Consider the following 21,841-nt stretch of genomic DNA (forward strand, 5'->3'; position numbering starts at 1 on the left):
TTCCAGCCAAGAAACTGAAGTAGTCCCCTTCTGAATGTATATGCACTTGAAACCCTAGCCTTGCTAAGGAATTACATTTTGCAGTTTTAGATGCCTGGCAAATTATTAGCTCATGACCTCCCCTTTGCCCCTTCCAGCATGCCCCTACCACCCACACACAACTGCACCCACCGTTAACACGATCGAATGCCCTACCCTAACTTCAGAGACAGTTCACAATCATTAGAGGCAAAATTTTCTGCTACCAGTGTGCCTGCATCTTCTGAGAAAGGTCATCCTAAAGGCTTGTGAGAAACTTCTAAACTAAATTATAACAGAAGAATCTCAAGGGATCCAAGTTTTTAGCATTTTAATTAGCTCCCAAGTACCAGTTAATGCTGCTCAGCAAAGGAATCAATATCAAATTAACAGTATAAATTTTCAGAAAAATGGTGATGGTATTAAGGATACTAATCAATGTAAGCACTTCATGTTATGGCCCAGATTCTGCTTCTGCTGAAGTGAAAAGGAGTTTTGTCACCAAATTCAGCCAAAACAGTGTCAGCCCCATTGTTAGGTAAGTCTTCGTTTAAGTCAGATATTGAGAATTTACTGAAAATTCAAAGTACCAGATAAAAATGCTGGATTTGTCATAGCAGCTGACATCTAAAGCCACTGCTTCTGTGTGAAACCAAACAACTTATGAAGGCACAGGCTGTCACTGGAAGATGTAACCCTTTATCACATTCTGCGTCACACTTGTAAAATCAGATCAAAATTCAACACATAATACAGACACAAAAACTGTAAAAAGGATGTGTGGTTTTAAAAGCCTTGTCTTCAACTAGCTATGCCACTGATAAACTTTGTGTTTGTATCTTCCCCAGCCTGAAACAAGTCTGTCAATTAAATGCTTCCTCTACCGTGCTCCATTTGGAAGGTAAAAATCATACAGCTGCACTTCAATTCCTACCAGCAAGTCCTACTCAGGCACCAAAATATGAGACAGGTTTGGTAGTAGAGAAACTGCCAGAAATGTTTCATCTATTCAGTATTTCTGACCAATTGTATACTGAAAGTTATCAGCTGACCCAAAGCTAGACAGATTCAAAGAGAAAATTTAATTTCTCTGTAAAAGCGTTGAACTTCCTGGCAAATTCACCTTCAGCCATCCATTCAAAAACTCCGTGTCAGATGCCGCTAGTATCGGCCCTCAACAGCAACTGAACCTTGCCGGGATTTCCTTCTGCAAACAGTATCGATATCAAGCAGCACCTGCATTTCTGTATAGCTGCAACTATGTGACATTTCGGCATCCCACAGACGCTGACGGATGAACACAGAAAACGAGGAGGAAAAAAAAGCAGCTCTGGAAATCACTTCAAATGTGCTTTACGTGCACTTCTGGCTCCTGGTAGGCCTTATTAGCCTCTGTCTTGAGGGTAAAACCCTGCCTGCCTGCAACGTGCTTTTGCACGCGCTGAGTAAACAAGCCACAAAACCAGATTTTTTTCCCCCCTCACTTATTAAAACGGTAGTACTCTTAGCTGCTCGCTGTCGCAGTGCTGGACAGAAAATGCTGGGCTATCAGTAGACGGTGCTCTCATACACTGGCACCGCAGGAATCGCAAAGCAAGCATTCCCGTGGCTGAACAGCCAATAACTCCATGCTTTGATTAACTTTATGAAGAAGTGTCAAAACCCCAGTTTCCCTCTACTGCCTTTGAGGAACACATCGGCAAAAAACTGGGGAATTTCTTGACAAAAATAATAAAGTCATTCTGCATTTGAGCTTTGAGACTCAGACTGACCATGCATAAAAGCAACTCTACTCATTTCCACCATGAGTTACCTCTGGTGTTACTACAACTTAAAAAAAAAAAAAAGGCAAAACAAAACCCACACACCTTATAACTATTTTTTTTCCTTTTTCTTTCTCTCTCTCCTTCTCTTTCCCTGCTTATGTGCTTGTGCATCAGAAAAGCCAGCTCCGCTCCAGGCTGTTCTCTGCCCCCAGAGTCAATAGCCCTCACCGCTTGCACACAGCAACAGGAAAGAGACAAAACTTTCTTAATCTCTCCGTTTAAAAAAGCAAAGCCGACAGGGCGACCACCAGCAGCACAACCGGCACCAGCGCCCGGCGGGCTGCTGTCGGGGCCAGCCGCCAGCACCCCGCTCCGCAGCCGCGTTCTCTACGGGCAGCCCGCCCGTCGGGGCGGCGCGGCGGGAGCGCCGCGGCCCCGGGATCCCGCCTCACCTTCCACCCGGCCGAGCTGTTGCTGTCGCCCTTGTCCTTGAAGTAGGGCACGCAGCGGACCATCCAGTCGTAGATCTGGGAGAGAGTGAGGCGCTTCTCCGGCGAGCTCTCGATGGCGCGGGTGATGAGGTCGGCGTAGGAGAGGTTGCCCCACGCGTTGCGCCGCGACGAGCACTTCCTCGGCGCCGCCGCCGGGCCCCCGCTCAGCCCCCCGCCGCCTGCCGCCGCCGCTCCCCCCGGCGAGAGGCTCGGCCCCTCCGGGCCGCCGCCGGGCAGCGGGGCCAGCAGCCGCGCCGCCTCCTCCGGCACGGCGATGGTCGCTACCGCCGCCGCTTCTCCGCCCGCGGGAGCCGCGCTGCCGACGGTCATGGCCGAGCCGCCCCCCTCCTCCTCGTCGTCCTCCTCCTCGGGGATCATGGAGGCGGCGTCGGCGGTCGGCTCGCCGGCGGGCTTGGCTGGGCTGGCCTGCAGCTCGGGCCTCTGCAGGGGCCAGGTGCAGGAGCGGGGGCGGCTCTGCGGCTCGAACTCGGGGTCCAGCTCCACGTCCAGGGGCGAGAGCGGGGCGGGGGGCGACGCCTCTGCCATCTTGGCCTCCCCCGCGGGCGGCTGCGGGGCGCTGCGACGGGGCGGGCGGCCGCCGACCCCACTCCTCCTCCGCCGCCTCCTCGGTGCCCACGGGAGCCTAGCAGGCAGGGGGCCGCCGGACGGGCATGCCGCGCTCCGCTAAGGGCTGGCCGGCTCTCCGCTGCGCCCGGAGCCCCGCTCCCCGCGGGCGATGCGCACGCCGGAGCTGGGAGGCGGGGGAAGAAGGGGAGGGAGGGAGGGAAAAAAAAAAAAAAAATCAGATTAGGAGCCGGAGCGGCCGCGCAGGACGGGCAGCGCGGGTCGGGCGGTGCCGGAGGTGCCCGCGGCGCTGCTCTCCGCGCCGGCGGAGCGGCGGCCGCTCCCGCGGTGCGTGTGTGCGTTTGTTTATGTTTCACTCCATGCGGATGCAGAAGTAGCTCCAGCGGGAACCGAGCTGTATCCAGCCGGGAGACGAGCCCCCCACGCCCCCGAGCTCGCTCCTCACCGCTTCGCGGATATCTTGCCTTCGGGAGGGGGGGGTGGTCCTTTGCGCCCTCCGTCGGCAGGAGGGCAGGGAGAGGGATCCTCTGGGTTACGCCGAAGACTTTTTCCTTCTTCAAAACGCCCTAAAGGGAGCCGAAGTCTTAGCATACATCCAACTGCACACTAGCGTAAACCTGTCACTTTGCAGTGCCCCCAAGCCACACGCAAGCAACCCCCCAAAATCTCACAGCCGACGGAGCAGGGGGCAGGAGAAGGCCACCCCGGGGGCTGGTCGGTTAAAAAAAAATAGTGATAAATCCTCCTTCTTGCAGGGAAAAAGCAAACACAACGGGAACAAATCAAATCGCCAGTCTTCCAACAGGTCCAGTAGCTTTAAGCCCTCCCTAGGGCTGCCAAAGAGAATAGGTTTTGTTCCAGCATCAACACCACATTCATAACCTCCTTGCTCCTGCTGCTGCCATCTTGACAGTTTTTTCCCCCTTCACTTAAGTCATTTAGAAAGCGCAGGCAGACGAGGCAGGGAAAGCCACATCGGGAGGGGCGGGAGGCGGCGGGGGGTGCTGGATCGACAGCCACCTCCACACCGGCAGCAATCGAGATCCGAATTCACGGGAGGAAGAAGCAGCGCTGCTGCATGGTTCCTGCTGCTCCTGCGCCTTCAGCTCGGGAGAGCCTTCCCTTTAAAGGCGAAGGATGGGAAAACGGCAGAGCGCCCGCTCCCCCTGCGAGCAGCCGGTGAGAGGCAAGCGATCCGCCCGCGCCCAGCCCGTCCGCCGCCGCAGCCCGCCCGAGCAGCCTGTCACCCTGCTCACCACCGACTTCCACATCCCTCCTCCTAACAACCACCGGCAGCAACACAAAGTTATAGACACACGCAGGGAGCTTCAACCAAACCGCACGGCTCGGCACGGCCCGCCCACAGGCGGGCGGAGGGCGGGCGGCGCCGCGCAGGAGCCGCCCCGACGGGGCGGGAGCGCCGGGATGGGGGGCGTTGCCGGAGCTGGGCGGGCTGGAGAAGCTGCAGGTACCTGCTGGGGGCTGCGCTTCTGTGCTCCTTGTCCCTGCGGCTCCGGAGTCCTGTCCGGCCGGCCCGATGGAAAGCACTCAAGCCTCTCCAAGTACCCGGTAAACCTTTCCAAGGTTTGCATTAGCCCTGTTTCTTTTCTGTACTTGTTTCCGCTTGTCATAAATTATTGGTGTATAAGCTGTTCTTGTAAACTTTAAAATTTAGAGTCTAATTTAGTAATTCTTTGAAAACTTTCACTCTGGCCGTGAGTGATGCCAGGAACATGTTCAGACATGTCTACACGTGACTACAATCCCGCTGTGCTTCCTCCTTGGAGGCCATGCCCTAGCAGAAAGCCCTCTAAAGTAGCTCACTTGAAGATGTAGTTAATTGTGGGTTGAATAAAGGGGTGACCCACAAAGCCAAGGAACATAAAAGCTATTAATATGGATGTAGTTATAAATACATCACATGGCAACTTATATGTATCAGTTCTCACCCAACTTGGTATCAACCTAGACTGTGGGCTAGATTTAGACCAACTGTAGCATTGTCTTTGATATGAGATACAGACAATCGCATGAATTGAGAAGTAGGTGTGATTCTGAAGCTTTGCTGTATAGAATTAGCAAACAATTAAACTATTCCTGATATATTGCATTATAGACAAATAGAGAGATTTGGAAACCATTCAGTTTGATTAGAAAACAGCAAGGCCCTGATCCTTACATGTTCTAAGTAAGGCCTAAGGCCCTAAGGGTCTAGCTAGGTTTTGAAATCAAGTGGCACTAAAGTTAGGAATAGTTTAGTGTGATTTTATTACAAGGGGCAGCATTTCAGCATGCATACAATTAATCCCTGGTTATCTAAATATAGTAGGAGACACTGAATTAATCAGAATGAATGCAGGTTCGAGTAATGGAAATAATTTTCACTGCAACTCCATTTTGGGTCACAAGGTTGTGCCCTGCCATGGCTTTTGTTGTAATGTGGCCCCTACAGGAATACAAGGCAGCTCAAAAAGACACCAGCCACTCTGCAATTGTGACACTGGCATTCGTGTGTACGATTTAGCAGTTGGTAGGGAGGAAAACCACAGTGGCATTGAAGAGCCAGCAACCAAGTTCAGACAAGAAGGCGTGGTGAGAAGATGCTTAGTCCAACACCACATCTCTGAGGAGCCTTTCCTTGTGGCTTTCAGCAGTTAGCCAGAGAAGGCTGACTGTGAAACTGTGACTGGGACTCAGCCTTTGCCCAAAACTAGCTACTGCTTGGGGCTGATTTTGACCACTGCAGAAACCTCTACTTAGAGTGCATCCTGAGGTTGCAGGGAAGCATAGCACTTTGACCTTGGGCTGGGTTACAAGCTGCAAATCTAGTCCTAAATGATACTATCATCTTCATTTATTTATTTAATTGGCATTACATTACTCTACAGGCATTGCTATTAGGTCTCATTGTACTGGGTGAAGGCCCTGCACGTGGTAAGAAATGCTCCACTCCCTGGCAGAATTGCAGTCTAAGTGAGGCAGGAGAGGGCGGGAGAAAGGAAATAAGTAAGTAGTAACCCTATTAAAAAGATGATGGACCGAGGCACTGAACAATTACATGACTGTACTGAGGTCATACAGGAAGCCCATGCTAGAACTGAGAAATAAAACTGGATCACCTGAGTGCCAGCCTTGAGCAAGATTATGCATCCTCTTCAGAATTCACTGGTATATCAGCCGCATGACCTTTATCACACATCATGGTACCAGTTCCTCACAGCTCCATGCAGCATCTGTGTGCCCATGATAATGCAGTTTAGGGACGCAATTAAAACCACAGTATAATTGTTCCTACACTTTTTACTTACAAAAGGTGTGTGAGCAAAACAGAAAGAACAGGAGCTCTGCTTATTGTCGTTCCATGGCTGGGCCCACTGAAATACACATAAAAACTGATCAAAATTGAATCTAAAGCCTGCACAATTTTCAGTCTCTTCCTTTAAGTACTTCAATGCCCCAAGGGTGGGATTTTCACAAAGGCTCCATTTATGGGAGTTTTATCACTGACTTCAACAGGAATAAAGTTAGGCCAGCCCTCAGGCCATTTGAAAGCCAGCTCACTTACTTTGCCTACTTAGACTTCGCATGTTTTAGGGCAGGGCTGTGTCTTCTCTGCATCTCCTTTTATCTACTATGGCTGCTCAAGCTGATGTAGGGAACACGTGTGGCTATCACGGTATCTGGATTATATGGATCTGGCAGGGTAACAGTCACATGGCAACTAGAGAAGTGCAGGTGACATTTCTGGCTTCATGTCTCACACAAATATCTTAACTGCAGAAGTACAGCTGTAGTTAAAGTCTCATAGCGGGTGGGAGACCTTGAACTTCTTGTCAGTCCAGCATTACGGACATCTCCTGTGAAGTGTACTGCTGCTCAATAAACGGATGTTATATTGCAGTTACGTTAAACAACTGCTGCATTGTGTATGTGGACCTCACACAAACAAGTATATCATGGGTTGTTTTGTAAGGCACCTGCATCCTGGTCTCTGAGCAGTTTGTGTCCCCTGCAATAACGCTATCTACCCCTCCCATTCACCCCGTGAGAGAGCAGCTCCATTAGTGTTTTCTGTTCTCCCACAGTTCCCTACTCTGTCCTTTAAACATAGACTGGGCAGCACACAATAGGTTTTATGGCTGATTCAGAGCAACCTGGATGCTGATGATAAGAAAGAAATGTCATTTATAAACCAGCTAACTTCATACCCTGAGACTTTAACTTTGTGGCCCAATTTGGCTAAAACTGGCTAATGGGTTTCACAGTCATTGTGAAAAGATTGGCTGACTGGCAGACAGAGCAAGGGTCCAAATTGTGCTATGGAACTTGATGGGTTTGCCAAAGATGGCAGCAGATTTCTAACTATAAAATTTTCCTCGAAGTGATGGACAGCAACTTGAAGATCACTTCAAGTTGGACTCTCTCAGCTTTATTTATGAGGCTTGCAATACTGGTATTTCCCTGAAATCCCTCGTCTTAATGTCCTATTGAAGGAGCATCTCAGCTTCCATTTTAAACCAATAGCCAAGTTCTTGATGTGCCATGGATGTGACCCAAATATACTTTGAGGGCCAGGAAGAAATGTAAGGGGGGCTGGGAAATCCAAAAACTAATTGCATATTTTAAACCCTTTTTAAAAAGCCTGCTCTTTAGGCTGACATTGCTCAAAAGCTTTCGTCATAATTTTTAAATACTATGGGGCACATGCATTTATTGAGTTTATATCGTTAGGGTGCAGCCAAACTGCTGAGATACAGCAGGAAATTCCACTTTTATCATTATTATTTATCTTGGATTATATGACAGAATTTTGACCTGTGAAAATAGACAGCTCTCCCCCTTAGCTTGGGCTAGTCCGAGTGGCCAAACGCCGTTCTGCCCCACGACTTACTCGTTGTGCAACGCGGCCGTGTCCACTTAAGCCCGTCTCGGTTACCCCACGTGGGGTTAATTATACCCACTTATCGCTTAATTGCTCCGTCATTATAACTTAACACCTTCCTGCGCCCACACAGCGCGGAGAGGGGGAGCGGCGGCGCTGGCCCCACCCCGGGCCCGCCCCCACGCCAGCCCCGCCCCCGCCGCGGCCCCGCCCCCACCAAGCTAGGCTGCGCCGTGCGAACTGAATGATGTCATGCTCCGGGGCCGCGCGTGACCGTCGGGGCCCGCCCTCGCCACCCATTGGTCGCCTCCCGTCGCTCGTCAGGCCAGCGGCGCCTCCCATTGGCCAGCGCCTCCGCCCCGCCGCCGCCCCTCGGAAAATAATAAACAATCGAGTAAAATGCGGCGCGGGGCGGGGGCCTGGGCAGGCGCTGCGCCCCTTTCCCCGGAGCTGCCCCTCGCTTCGGGGCGGTGTGGCGGGGCTGAGGGCGCTGCCTGCAGCCCTGCCGCCAGAAAAGCCTTTCCTGAAGGTGCCGTGGCGCTCGCACGGAAAATTGCCTTCAGCCAGAAGCTACTGCTGCACTGAGGACCAAGCAAAGCCGTCTCTCGGCTTTCCCCGATGCCCTTGTCTCAGAGCTAAGTTGTGCCAGGCTGCAGGCGCCCTCCAGATGTGAGCTTCCTGGCAGTGGAGATCTGTGCGTGGTGGGAGGGGAAGGGACTGGGTGGGTACATGTCTGGCAGCCAGGTGTGCCAATCCTGTGTGCTAAATGCCTAGAGGTAGGGCACCGACAGGGAAACCTGGAAGCCACACCTCTGAAACTGTGTCAGTGTTGGTTGTCTTCCTGGGACAAAAAACGTCCCCGAGGTGTCTGTCCTGTCTGCATGGTGCTGTGCAGAGAGATGCATTCTCAATCCTTGCTTGTTGTAGTGGTGCTTACACAGCACAGCCCTAAAATAACTACTTTTCACAGCCCTGCTTCCCTCTACCTGCAAACAGAAGGCACGCTTGTACAGCAGGGGATTTAATCGGGGATCAGGTGACGAGAGTGAGGACTGCAGGAAAGGATTTACCTTTTCTCAGGCTCGCAGCCTGGCCTCTCCTTTTGACAGCAGGTGCCCAATACGGCCTATTTCACTTCCTCCAAAGAATTAATTATTTTCTCCTGTTTCTGGCCCTTGGAGGAAGAAGTCTAAGCCCCTCCCTCATGTTGTATTCCTGTATTTCCAGTGATCAGAGCACTTCTTCAGGAGCTGAAGATGTGGCTCCTGGTCCTTTTCCCAGAACTTTGTGTTTTGTTTTCTGACAAAAAACATTTCTGACAGATGTTTGATGTAAAGTACATAGTGCACACTTTCAAAAGGGTACTGAAATCCAAGGCTGCTTCCCTCCCTTCCCCATGGCAATGTTATTATTGCTAGGTCATGGCCTCTCCATGATTGCTCCCCTGAATCCCGAAACCCCACCCTCTCCCCCAAGCAGCAGTACGGGTTCAACAGGCTGGTTGGAAATGGAGTGCGTGTTAGGCTAGCTTGCTTCCCTGGTAAAGATACTCTTCGGGAAGGTCAGAGTGAGCCATCTGAACCCCGGCGGGCAGAAGGAAGAGAAAATGACCTTGTGTCTCGTGGTGTGAGGGGCACTGCAAGGCACGCAGGGGGAAGTCCCCCCTGGGGAGTTGAGGAAGGGTTCAAAGGGGCTGGTGAAGTGTTAAGCAAAAGCAGTCAGCGGCTTAGGCCATGGTGGGGAAGTCGATTATAAGCATTTGCAGCTGGTTCTCTCTTTCCTACCCCGGAGGAACTGGGTAACTGCTGACTCAGGAGCTGCATCAAGTGGGAGGAAGGGGGTCATGTTTCCTGAGTGCCTGTACACGCCGCAGAGTGATGGGATAGCGCCGGGCACCTCCTACCTGCTGTCCCGTCTTGGAAGAGCGGTCACAGCAGAGTGCTCTAAGAAGCCAGAGCCTATTAATGTACGTGTTGGATGTGCTCTGAGCAGGCTAGGCAGCCGGGGTCATGGGTCTCGTCTTGCATGGAAACGTGTCCGAGCTCCGAATTCCAGCACTGTGTCCAGGGGGAAGACAGGCACAGAGCTGTCCAACACGGGGTGGTTGTGGGTATGTGAAAGGCACAATGTCCTGTATCTTGAGATGCTGACAACCTAAAAATAGAACTTCATTGCCTCCAGGATTTGGCATCAGTTGAGCAGGGGATTTTGGGAGGGCAGCTCTGAACTTTAAGGCCTCGGTTCTGCCCTGGTCCTCTTCTAGTATTAAGGACCTTACATTCCTTGCAGCTCATGTGAATGTCACTCAAATATGCTCAGGGCATGCAGTTACAGCAACTGCCCTGCAAACTCCTCCTGGAATCTGAAAAGTGGAATTCTTCCATTTGCACACACCCTTGCCTGCCTTGCAAAATCATTTCCTTCAGTTTAGCAGACCAAAACTGCATCTGAAGTTGTTCATTGCCAGTTTACCTATGGAGAGGAAAGGACAGCAAGAGTGAGATCTGATTTTATTATTTTTTAAATTTATGGTTTGGGGGTACCATTTAGGTGAGCCCAGGTAATTGAATACATGCTGGAAACTGATCTGCTAAAGAGGCTACTGCTTCTAAATACAGTAGCTACTCTTCATAATAGGCATGTCTAGTTTAAAATGTAGGTAGAGGTATTATAAACCTTGTTTAACTAAAATGGGGTTTTTTTCCTTGGAAGTAAACAGGGAAAACTGGGGAGGAACTGAGTAGCTGAGGTCTGACAGATGTTAAAGTACGTGAAGCTTAAAGAGGAACGTGTGCTATTCAGTTTGCTCACGGAGCCTTTGTGACCTGTGTCTTCACAGTAATGATGACACAAGCTTTTTTGAATAAAAGGAAGAAATTAACTGCCTTGGCTAATTGCACCCTTGCTAGCTTGCTAACCAAGGACACCATTTGACTGTGAAAATTGTTGGTGCACCCAAATCTCTCAGCTGGAGAGAATATCCAAAGTGAGAGTGTTCCCGTATCTGTGGGTTAGAAGGGCTATTTAAAAATCTTCCTAATTGGAAAATTAAACACTATTGCTTTAAAACAGTGGTGCACTGCTTTGAAAAATTAAGACCATATGGACTCATTTATTACTTTTCAATATGCATTCAGTCTCTGGTGCAATTTGATGTACTCACTAATGCATAAAGTCTTTTGGAGCAGGAATAAAGCACCACAAAGCACGATTTAATGCTATAGGGTCACCAGATCTGTTTCACATTACTGGATGTTTCAATCTGCTGAAAAGAAGGGGTTGTCCCCGAACCAATGAAACAATGATGGCGAAGGGGGGTGGGGGGGGAAGCCCATAATTCTGAAACACTTTGGAAATATAGTGGACATATCAACAAAAACTTTTAAAGGATTCAGTGGGGATTTGGCCACGTAAGAGATTAAAATTATGTAAATTTATATTAAGTAACAGGAAAGTTAAAATAAAGTCAGTATTAATAGCACAACACTTGGTTGCAATTTAAGGCATCTTCATAAATCATGTTTTCAAACAGTACAGGCCTACATAAGCATGTGACCGTAAGAGAAATTAAGAGCAAGTAATCCGTGAGTGCACAAAAGTGCTTTTGTTTGTAGTTCTGTGGTCACTGGAAGTGCCTATTCTTGTGCTTATTCACAAACACCTCTGGCTCCTTCTTCCAGAAATCCTATCCAAACGTTTTTGTTCTGACTTCGTTAGAGGAGAACTTTGTGCTTTGGTTCTTTTCATATGACTTGTTCAGGGTTCAGTCTTACAGCATCCTTCCTCTGGCAAGGGACTGAGATGGATCTGATGCCTTCGCTGCTTTTTTTTTTTGCTTTTGCTCTCCTCCCCGAGTGACAAGCTGTGGGGCAATCTTTGCTCTCAGGGCCTGGGCATTTCCCTTTTGCTGGTTCAGCAGGGATCAACAAGAAGAGGCTGAGTCTGACGAGTTAACCATGCATGGTTTGAGCCACCTGGCAATGAACTCTGCAAGCATGGGAGGCAATCTTTCTGCCTTTATCATGAACCTGAGAGCAGTGTAACCGTCTGGCTAGTTATAATTTAACAGAAACCCCATTTTTCATCTCACTGTGGTGGTGCTTTCTTTTACATGTCATCTGTAGAGTCTCCCAGTGAATGGGAGCTTCAGTTTTGCTTTGTATTTTTTACAGATACTGACAAAAACTAGTCCCCAGGTTACTGAAAAAAAGCCATATTCCTCCTTAGAGGCCTAAGCACACTAAAAAGAGTTTGCAGTAATTTTAATTCTTCAGTCAAAATATTTTTCAGTCTATATTTGTCATTTATAACCAGTAGATTAATTGACTGGTTCTTTTATTAATTTTGAAATCTTACATTTTTAGCAGCATTATTAAGCAAGTAAATTAATCTTCAGCTTTCCTGTAGCACTGGAACTTGTTCATCATGGCTGTGCCTTCCATCATTCTTTAAATCTTTGGTAATTGATAGTAGTAATTTCAAATAAGTTCAGATCTTGCATTCAAAATAAACAGAGTATGCATGTGTCTTCTGGATCAGCGCCTTAATGTGACCTCTTCTGTCTGCTCAAATTATAGTATGAAAATAAAAATCTTCAGACAAAATGAAGCTAGTTGAATGAATACATAACCAGTATTAAAACCAATACCATGAGGACTAATTGCTGTCTTCAATTAACTTTTGCCTAGATCCTATATCTTAGCCACTGGGAAATCTTAAATAAAATCCTCTTTAAAGTCCTTTCAAACTTTTTCAAGAACTGTTGTCAGTTTAGGCATGTACTCCTACTTTAACTTGTATGTATGTTAGGTAAGGTGATTGCTTGTCCGTAGATGGCAATAGCATTACAGTGCTGAAGCAGCCCCCAGCCTGTGAAATGAGGCTGTGATGCTGGTGAGCATTAACTTTGAGAATGGAGAGAAAAAAATCTTGCCCTTTTCTTTTTTTTTTTTTTAATGTCTGTGGCAGTGGCAATGGGGACTGTTCTACTTGCAGGAATGTTGGGACTAATCATGTGAGAAAAGATCCTGGAGTGATGAGGCAGCATATTTCCCATGTCTGAGGTCAGGATTTGTTCTGTGAAGCTGACCTTTCAAACAGCCTGAAAATGAGGAACGTGGCACTAGAGAGCAGAGCAGGAACCATGAAATGATGTAAGATATGTTTCTTCTGCATATGAAATACTTTTTTTTTTTTTTTTAAAGCTCCAGGTTTGTGATTCAGCATTTTCTGCCCCTGAGAGATACAAGAAAGGGGAGAATTCTGCAGCAAAAAAGAAAATCCCTATTCTTCTAATCAAAACCTAATAAAATATTAGCCATCAGATATTTTTGTTCCCTTCTGATGAGCTGGGGTTGAGATTATATTTTTCCAAAATCACTCTCCCCTCAGCCTCCTGATTTGAGAACCCTGGAATTGAAGACAAAGTTTTATTTAGGCACAGGCTGGGCACCTTTTTTACGTATAATGTGTGTGAAGTGCCTGCAGCTTTGTTGGCATTGGATTCCTGAGTGACTGCTGTTTTGGCTCTGACAAGCAACTGTAGGACAGGCCTGTGATGAGAAAGCTCCAGGGTGCTGGTGCCGAGTGAATGTTTGGTGCAGGACAGGCGGGTCAGGGGTCCCCCAGGGCTAAAGCATCAGCTTGGGTGAGTTTTCCAGCCTGGGTTTGATCCCAGCTGCATGGTGATGCAAGACCTCGACACAAGCTCTCCTTTCTGAGCTTATGCAAAAGTCCCTTTACTGCCTTTTCTTCCTTCTTGCCTTTTCGTCCTGTGCCCTTTCCCTTGTTGAGTTGCATGAGGTTGCATTGACAGGTTTGATGCACCTGCCGGATGCCCCAGCCTTTTGCTGCCTCTCTGGTCTGAGAAATGCTGCTGACCTGTTTGGAAGGGGAAAGTGAGTGAGCCATTTCATCCTTCTCCCTCCTTGGTTCTGTGTTAAGATGGCATTTATCTCTCTTGGTAAAGGAGGTGGCAGTGGTGGCAAGCACTCCCAGATAGTGGAGCTCAGCAGGGTCCATGGAGAGACTGGTCCCTGGCACAGCACTGGCCTCAAGCTGTAAGCATGTCCCCAAACAATTCCCAGGTATGGGCATAAAAAGTCTGCAGTCACTACACTTTGATGGGTAAGAGGGTTTAACAGCCTGTACACAGATACCCTTTGCTCATTGGCTAGTTTATCCCTATGGATATGGTCTGGGTGTGCCTAGGGTGATCTGTGCTCAGAGCAGAACCCTGCACAAGGGCAGCCTTGCTTTAAAGTGTTGAATTACATCATGGTGAAGAAGAGAGACAGCCTCGTCATGCTTTCCCTTTACCTGAGATGGCAGCACCAGTGCAGGTGACTGATGGCTGGTTTTTGGTTGCTCCAAATGCCAGACAGAAGGAAGCTGGCTTGCATCTGCCTCAGACTCTGAATAGATTTATTTTTTATTTTTAAGAGTCCTAAGGGACAAGCAAATGGATATAAGCACGTACTGTATTTGTGAGACCAGCACTAGGATAGCCTGCATGTTCTAAATTGATGTTGAAAAATGGGTGGTGGAACATTAGAGCCACACAAAATGATTCAGAGCCTGAAGAAGATACTTTGCAATGGGAGACATGAGGCACTTTGTCTCTTTAGTTTATCAAAAAAGGCCGAGCAGAGAATTGATTATGATGGTGAAGGAACTTCCTTGGAAAAGAAATACCAGGTACTGAAAGGCACTTTAATCTAGTAAATTATGGGAATGTGTTTCAGCAAGCTGAAATCAGATACATTCATATGAAAAGCTGGGCATAAATTTATTGGAATGAAGGTGGTTAATCACCATAACAAGCTGTCAGGGTAGTTGGAACATTTTCCAGATGTGTCCAAGCCAGGACAGGCCTGTTTCTGAAGGGTGCACACTAACCACAGTTAAAAGCATGAGGGACACTGCAGTCAAATCTCAGGCAAGGTAAGCAGGTGAGGTTTGAAGGACTGTGATGTGTGACAGGTCTGACTAACAGCTCCCAAAGGAGCTGTGAAGATCTAATGGTTCCTATCTGTCCTTAACCTCTGAGTGACTGAGAAAAACAGCACTTAGCAGAAAGTGGAAGGGAGGAATCAGAATGACAGCCTCATTGCTGGCACAGTCCTGTGACCTCTCGTTCTAGAAGGACTGTGTCTTTCACCTGCTTGGGGCTTTACTAATGTTTGCTCTACACCCAACACAAGAACAACCTTTCTCCAGTGCATGTGCCCTCTGTACAGATTGGCGTCAGCACCTTTCATTTTAGGAGAGCATGAGTAAAAATTTGTGATGCTCAGTGGCTCATGTGGTAGCTCAGATAAGTAGTTTCCTTTTTCAGTTTTTTTAATTCCATTTCTTAAGCTTTGGATTTGCCTTTTCACCTGCCTGTTCTTCATGCCTCCTAGTTTCCCTAGTATCCATTTCAGTGTATTGCCTTTGCCACCAGGTATTTTGCTGCATTGATAATCTGTGGTGCAGGATGTCTTGCAGGGTGCTTCTTATAATTTGACAAAATAAACCCTGTCTTTCTTGCACAGATTTCACACAGGATGTGTATGTCACTGATGTGCTGTGTAGATAAGAGCTTGTCAGGAACTTTTTGATAAAGTATCTTTCATCCAGAAGTACAAATTTGTAGCTGCTGTAGCTATTGATGGAAACACACTAAGGTATCTTTGGAAAATACCTGCAGACTGTATCTAGAGAAGTGCTCTAATCTAATTTTAAAAACAAGGCTTCTTTTCCAGAAAACCAAATGGTAGTGGAAATCAATAATTTCTTATCTCCTGTTGCCTTTTCTGGGGTCCCAGTGCTTTCTTCCTTATTCCCCATCTGCCAGGGATGATGCAAGTATTTTATTCTCTCAAGCCCTATGTCATGGTTTGACACTGGCCCAATGCCAGGCACCCACAAGAGCCACTCGCTCACCCTGCCCTGCCACAGCTGGGCAGAGGAGGGAAAAGGAAAAAAAATTAACAAACACTTCATGATTGAGGTAAGGACTGGGAGAAACACTTCAAGGGTGAAACAGGCTCAACTTAACTTGCAAAGTGAATTTATTACTAACAGAATCAGAGGAGGATAATGAGAAGTAAAATAAGCCCTTAGAACACCTTCCCCCCCAGCCCCTCCTTCCTTCCCACTGACAGTGCAGGGAGACAGGGCATGGGGGTTTGGTCAGTCTATCAGTGAGATTTCCTTCCACTGCTCTGGGAGAGGAGTCCTTCCCGTGAGGCCGTGGGTCCCTCCCACAGGAGACAGTTCTCCTGAACTTCCTGGCGTGGGTCCGCTCTCACGAGCAGCAGCCCCACTGCCCCTGCTGCAGCGTCAGCCCCTCCCACGGGCACACGGCCCTCCCAAAACTGCTGCGACGGGGCTCTCTCTTTCCACGGGGTGCAGCCCTCCAAGGACAGGCTGCTCCAGCCTGGAAGCAAGGGCCCCCTCTCTCCACTGGGTCTTGCACTGGATCACAGCCTCCTCCAGGCATCCACCCACTCCGGCATGGGTACCTCCTCCATGGGCTGCAGGTGGATCTCTGCGTCCCCCGTGGATCCCCATGCGCTGCAGGGGCACAGCTGCTTCACCATAGTTTTCACCACGGCCTGCAGAGGAACCTCAGCTCCGGTGCCTGGAGCACCTCCTCCCCCTCCTTCTTCACTGACCTTGGTGTCGCCATGTTGCTTTCTCTCACATGTTCACACCTCCTCCTCTTCTCTGGCTAGAATTCAAAATCTTGGGACTTTGTTTTGATTTTCTTATTTAATATGTCATCACAAAGGCATTACCAAGCTCTCTCACAGGCCCAGTTTTGGCCAGCTGCATGTCCATCTTCAGAGCCATCAGCCATTGCGTCTGCTGGACATGGTGGGAAGCTTCCAGCAGCTTCCTCACAGGAGCCATCTCCATGGCCCCCCTGCTACCTAAAACCAGGCCGTGCCAAACCAGTACACCCTAAGACAAGTTTGCTCGCTTCTCCTTGTTTCGAAGGGCATTTACGTACAAAGAGCTGAAACAAGGCAAATGATTTCCACACAGCATCCCTATCTTCAAATTGGAGAGGCATGGATTTGAAAGGTGGACTGTTTTGTGGATAAGGCATTGACTGGATGGATGCAGCCAGAGAGTTGTGGTCAAAGGCTCTATGTCTAGGTAGCAGCTGGTGCTGAGTGGTGTCCCTTGAGGCTCTGTCTCCTCAGTATCTTTATTAATGACAGTAGGACCAAGTACACCCTCAGCAAGTTTGCAGATGACACAACAGAGGAAAGGGATGCCATCTAGAGGAACCTGGACAAACTGGAGAAGTGGGCCTGTGAGAGCCTCATGAGGTTCAACAAGTGCAAGGTGCTGCAGCTGGGTCAGGGCAATCCCAGACGTGAGTACAGACTGGAAGAAGAACTCATGGAGATCAGCCCTGTGGAGAAGGACTTTGGGGTTCTTGTGGATGAAAAGCTGACATGAGCCAACAGTGTACACTCGCAGCCCAGAAAGCCAAACACATCCTGAGCAGCATCAAGAAGGGTGGCCAGCAGGTCAAGGGAGGTGATTCTGCCCCTTTACTCTGCCCTCTGAGTTTCCACCTGGAGCGCTGCATCCAGCTCTGGAGTTCCCAGCACAAGAAAGATGTGGACCTGATAGAGTGAGTCCAGAGGAGGCCACAAAGATGCTAAGAGGGATGGAGCACCTCTCCTGCCCAGACAGGCTGAGTGAGCTGGGATTGCTCTTTTCTTGATGGAGAAGAGAAGGCTACAGGAAGACCTCACTGCAGCCTTCCAGTACTTAAAGTGGGCTTATAAAAATGAGGGAGAGAGGCTTTTTCCATGTAATGGTAAGACAAGGGGGAACAGTTTTAAGCTCAAAGAGGATAGGTCTAGATTAGATGTTAGGGAGAAATTCTTTACTGTGTATTGCCGAGAGAAGTAGAGGATGTCCCATCCCTGGAAGTGTTCAAGGTAAGGCTGGACAGGCTTTGAACTAGATGATCTTTAAGGTTCCTTCCAACCTAAACCATTCTATGATTGTATGAAATGAAGGCGTGTAGTTGTCATCCAGTTGTCATGCAGTTGTTGTCAATACCCACAAACCATTAGCCTGGTTCACAGGCTCTCTAGGACAGGGAAGTTAGAGGTAGAGCTCTCCAAATAGTGAGAGTCCTGAACTTATTTTTATGTGGGGGAAAAAAAACATTTGAAGAATAAGAAATGTTGGGGGGTGGGTATTTGTTTTAGGTTTGGGGTTTTTTTGGAGGACATGCAAGCAGTCTTCCAACCAGTTTCCCTGAAGCCCCCATACCTCTGGAAAGCAGTAGAAGTATCTGCATCAGTGAAGAGCTCCAGCAAAGGAAAGTATAGAGGACGTGAGAAGAAGGTGTAAGAAGAAGTACAGAGAATGTAAGCTTTGGCTGGAGAGATGGAAATGGCTTAGTCAGGCACCAGGTGAAGTCCTGCAGCCACTGGTAGGCTTTTTTGCAAAGACTGCAGTTGCAAACAGACCCAAGCAGGAGCTGACCCAGGCTTTAAGAAACATTTTGTTTTAGAACTTAAGAACCATGTTTTAGTCTGAACTGAACCCATGAGTTTAAAACTTCTTCAAAACTCTGGAGGAATGTTGCTTCTAACCTTACCCTGTAGCTTGCATCCGTTTGTTTATTCATTCGCCAGATGAAGGCTATTCTTTGTCTCAGAAAAAAGATTTACCTTTGCTCTCTGTCTCAGATTAGCTTACTGTTGTCCCCACAATTCATCTGCTTTTATATGCATATCCTGCTGCTAAATGTGGATGAAATAAGCAGATAGTCCATTTACTCTCTTTCCTTTCAGCTTGTTGATGCAGGATTAAGTTATATGCATGGTAATGTGTAACTGAAGGATGCTGGCCCTGCCCAGCTGGCTTAGATCTCACCTCTAAGCCTGTACTCAAAAAAACCTACCTATTCTGAGCAGCATGGGAAGCTCTCCAGGGCCCAGAATGTGAAAATTAATAAATTCTTGTAGAAATGTTTCTGTAATGTTGTGGAATCCAGCCAAGAGACATGATGAATGTGAAAACTGTTTTCTAGGACATCCAGTTTCATTTAATTTTGTCATGCCCATAGAATTTTTTAGCAAACGTCTGTATCCTTCCATCCTGCATCCTTTTGTGATGTAGTTACCCTGGCAATCCAGCTGACTTTCCAGAAAAGCCAGCTCCATCAAAGTTCATTGACTTGCTACATTAAAGGCCTTCAGTAGGCTTCAGCATCTATTGATGCCAGTTCTTTCATGGGCTTGGACTGTTATGAGAAGAGATCTGCAGAGAGGGTTATGCTCTGGCATGCTTGATTAGAGCTGATTTTTTTTCCTTGTTTCTTCTTCATTCTAGATGGACCACTAATCTTTCTTGTATCTTGAAACACTGAGGTAATTTTTCTGCTTATCAACAGACTTCTGTTCTACAGATTCTCTACAGGGGTGAAGTTTTCCAGGAAAAGTCTCTTCTTATGTACCTCCCTTCAGTGTGTCTGTGCAATAGTTTGACTTGAAAAAATCTCAATATAATTTCTTCCTTTAGGCAAGCCACAGAGGGACCAATGTTTAACAAGTTCGTCTATTTTCCACTTGAATTTAGCATTTTTTAAAGCTTGAGGATTAAGAAATAGAGCCTAAAAGGTACTTAAGTATGCAAGAACACTGAGCATTGAAATGCCTGACTCCCTGAGTGCCACGTGGGGTGCTTGCACTTCATGAGGGGAATGTTTGGTGCCTCAGAAGAACAAAACCTGACTGCACCAGGAGCTGCTTGCACCAATCAACAGAGGTATGAGCCTGGAAGGGGAAATCACATGGGGAAGACCAAGCAGACAAGAGCTGCTCTCATGATAAAAACAAACAACAAAATAATTTTTAAAAACCCAAACCAAACAACAACCCATGAAATGTTAAACAGAGGTTGACCCTCTAGTACCTTCTAGTTTCTTTGCTCATGTTTTTGGAGAGGATACAGTCTGTACATTCTCCTAGGATGTTGTCAGTGGATAGGATTTCTGCAAGCTGAACCCTGTGGGAGGGGGTGGAGGAGGAGGAGGAGGAGGAGAAGAAGTGGAGACAGTGATGATGAAAGGGTGTCAGGACAGGACTAGGGAGCTTCTCGAAGCTCTTAACCACAGTAAGCCCAAGCAAGGGTCATCTGTTTTTATAAAGGCATAGTCATGGGGGTCTTTTTTTGAGGAGCCCATCACAAGCCAAATCCTACAAGTGCTCTGGATTTCAGAGCATTGGGGTTTCAGGCTTGTTCAAAAACCAGACTCCTCTGTTCCAAATATTGTGATTTTTTGAGAACAGGATCCCAGCAGAAGACAACCACAATAGAGAGATTTCTTCACTGAGATTCAGAGAGCAACTCGTCAACACAGCTACCCTTGAATGTGGAGAATTCACAGCTGTGCCTGAATCTGTGAGTCGCCCCTTCTCATAAGACCACCTGTATGTGCAATGAACATCCCAGAATTACTTAAATCCCAGGAATAGGTGGCACTACCAGCTTCACTTGTCAAAAAGTCCCCACATGCAGGGGCAGCAATGAACCCCACCAAGAAGTTCTCCACCCCAGGGTGGAGACAGCCTTCCATCACCCAGGCAACGTGCTGCCAAATACATGCTAAAAATGATAGGCTGGAGACAGGGATCCAGGTGGGGCTATGCCTGTCTGAAAAGTCACAAGGTAGCCATGCAGAAGCTTTCCAAAGGCTTTTTGGGGGCTTGCCTGTGGCTTTGCTCAGGAGCACACGTCCTGTATCCTGCACCAAAGGATCCTGCTGGTGCTGTGACCAGGAGGATTCAGTTTGAGCCGCTGCAAGGCAGCATCTGGCCATGGGGAGAAGGCTGGGATAGGATAAAGCAACGTGAAAAGGGTCACACCACCAAGAGAGTTCAAGAAGTGTTTGGACAGTATTTTTGGATACATGATGTGACTCTTGGGGATGATCCTGTGCAGGGCCAGGAGCTGGTCTTGATGATCCTTGTGGGTCCCTTCCAACTTAGCTTATGCTGTGATTCTGTGATATAAGGCGGCCTCAATTTCAAGGAAGCCCTTGCTTCCCAAAACCAAGTTATAATTGACTGGTTGTGTATTAAAAACGTAAATCTGTATCACGGTGAAGATTGGGTCATCCCTGGTACTGCGGGAGGCTCTGCTGCCCATCTGCCCCACACTTCCCTGTCCAGCAGCCACCCTGCAGACCCTCACGATCCCTCTGCTCCTCATTTTTGTTTCTGCCCTGCCTGACATGAGACACAGGGCTGTATCCCATGCTGGGCGTGTGGGTGTTTGATGTCTCCCTTTTTTTTTTTTTCAGCACTTCCCAGAATTTTTCGGGTTGGAGGGGGCCTCTGGAGATCATCCAGTCTGAGCCCTCTGCCAAAGCAGGGTCACCTAGAGCAGGTGACACAGGAATGTGTTCAGGTGGGTTTGGAATCTCTCCAGAGAGGGACACTCCACAACGTCCACGGGCAGCCTATTCCAGTAACATAAAGAAGTTCTACCTCATATTCAGGTGGAACTTACCGTGTTTTAGTTCATGTCCATTGCTCCTCATCCTGTCGCTGCACACCACCAAAAGTAGTCTGGCACCATCCTCTTGGCACCTGCCTTTGAGATACAGATATATAGAGATCGATATAAATGCATTAATGGGATCCCCTCTCGCTCTTCTCGACTCCAAACTAAACTTCCTGAAACGGATCTCAGCCCGCGCTAGCACGGTGTTTTTGCCTTTGTTCTCAGCCTGGCGGTGGCAATCTGGGCTGTATTTTTACCCTCTCCTTGCCAGGCCGCGCCGCGCCGCCGCCGGGCCGTGGAGCGCGCCCGCCATCTTGTGGGCTCTGCCCGCCTTTGCAGGCCGCCCTCAGTCCAACCCCGGCCGCGCTCGGGGCTTTAACGCGAGTTTTCCAGAGCAGATTTAGAATATGGAAGATAGCTGGCACTGGAACAGGTTGCCCAGAGAAGTTGCGGATGCCCCATCCCCGAAAGTGTTCAAGGCCAGGTTGAGTGGGGCTCTAAACAACCTGGTCCAGTGGAAGGTGTCCCTGCCCATGGCGGGGTGGTGGGAACTTTAAGGTCCCTTCTAT

The 21,841-nt window shown here is 48.2% G+C and overlaps 1 protein-coding gene and 1 long non-coding RNA gene across 4 annotated transcripts in view; both read right to left on the bottom strand.

Annotated features, from left to right (window-relative positions):
- The window catches only part of FOXO3 (forkhead box O3), a 90,258-nt gene extending 86,055 nt beyond the window's left edge, over nt 1-4,203 (bottom strand). The window contains exon 1 of one of the 2 annotated variants that reach the window (XM_039568810.1): nt 2,237-4,202. In XM_039568810.1, coding sequence (XP_039424744.1) covers nt 2,237-2,821 — 585 coding nt within the window. In that variant the 5' untranslated portion in view covers nt 2,822-4,202. Of the gene's footprint in view, nt 1-2,236 lie in introns of both variants that reach the window. The other variant, XM_039568811.1, reaches the window with a different exon arrangement.
- A 7,857-nt stretch (nt 4,204-12,060) lies between these two features.
- Nucleotides 12,061-21,617, bottom strand: LOC109145360. 2 transcript variants are annotated; one of them, XR_002046686.3, is made up of 2 exons: nt 21,279-21,617; nt 12,061-12,304 (listed from the first exon to the last, which is right to left on the bottom strand). It is a non-coding gene; the product is annotated as an uncharacterized LOC109145360 (long non-coding RNA). The 2 variants fall into 2 exon arrangements; XR_002046687.3 differs by having other exon boundaries at nt 12,061-13,622.
- Nucleotides 21,618-21,841: the final 224 nt, after the last annotated feature.

This window comes from Corvus cornix, chromosome 3, assembly GCF_000738735.6.
Source record: "Corvus cornix cornix isolate S_Up_H32 chromosome 3, ASM73873v5, whole genome shotgun sequence".
NCBI classification, from domain to species: Eukaryota; Metazoa; Chordata; class Aves; order Passeriformes; family Corvidae; genus Corvus; species Corvus cornix.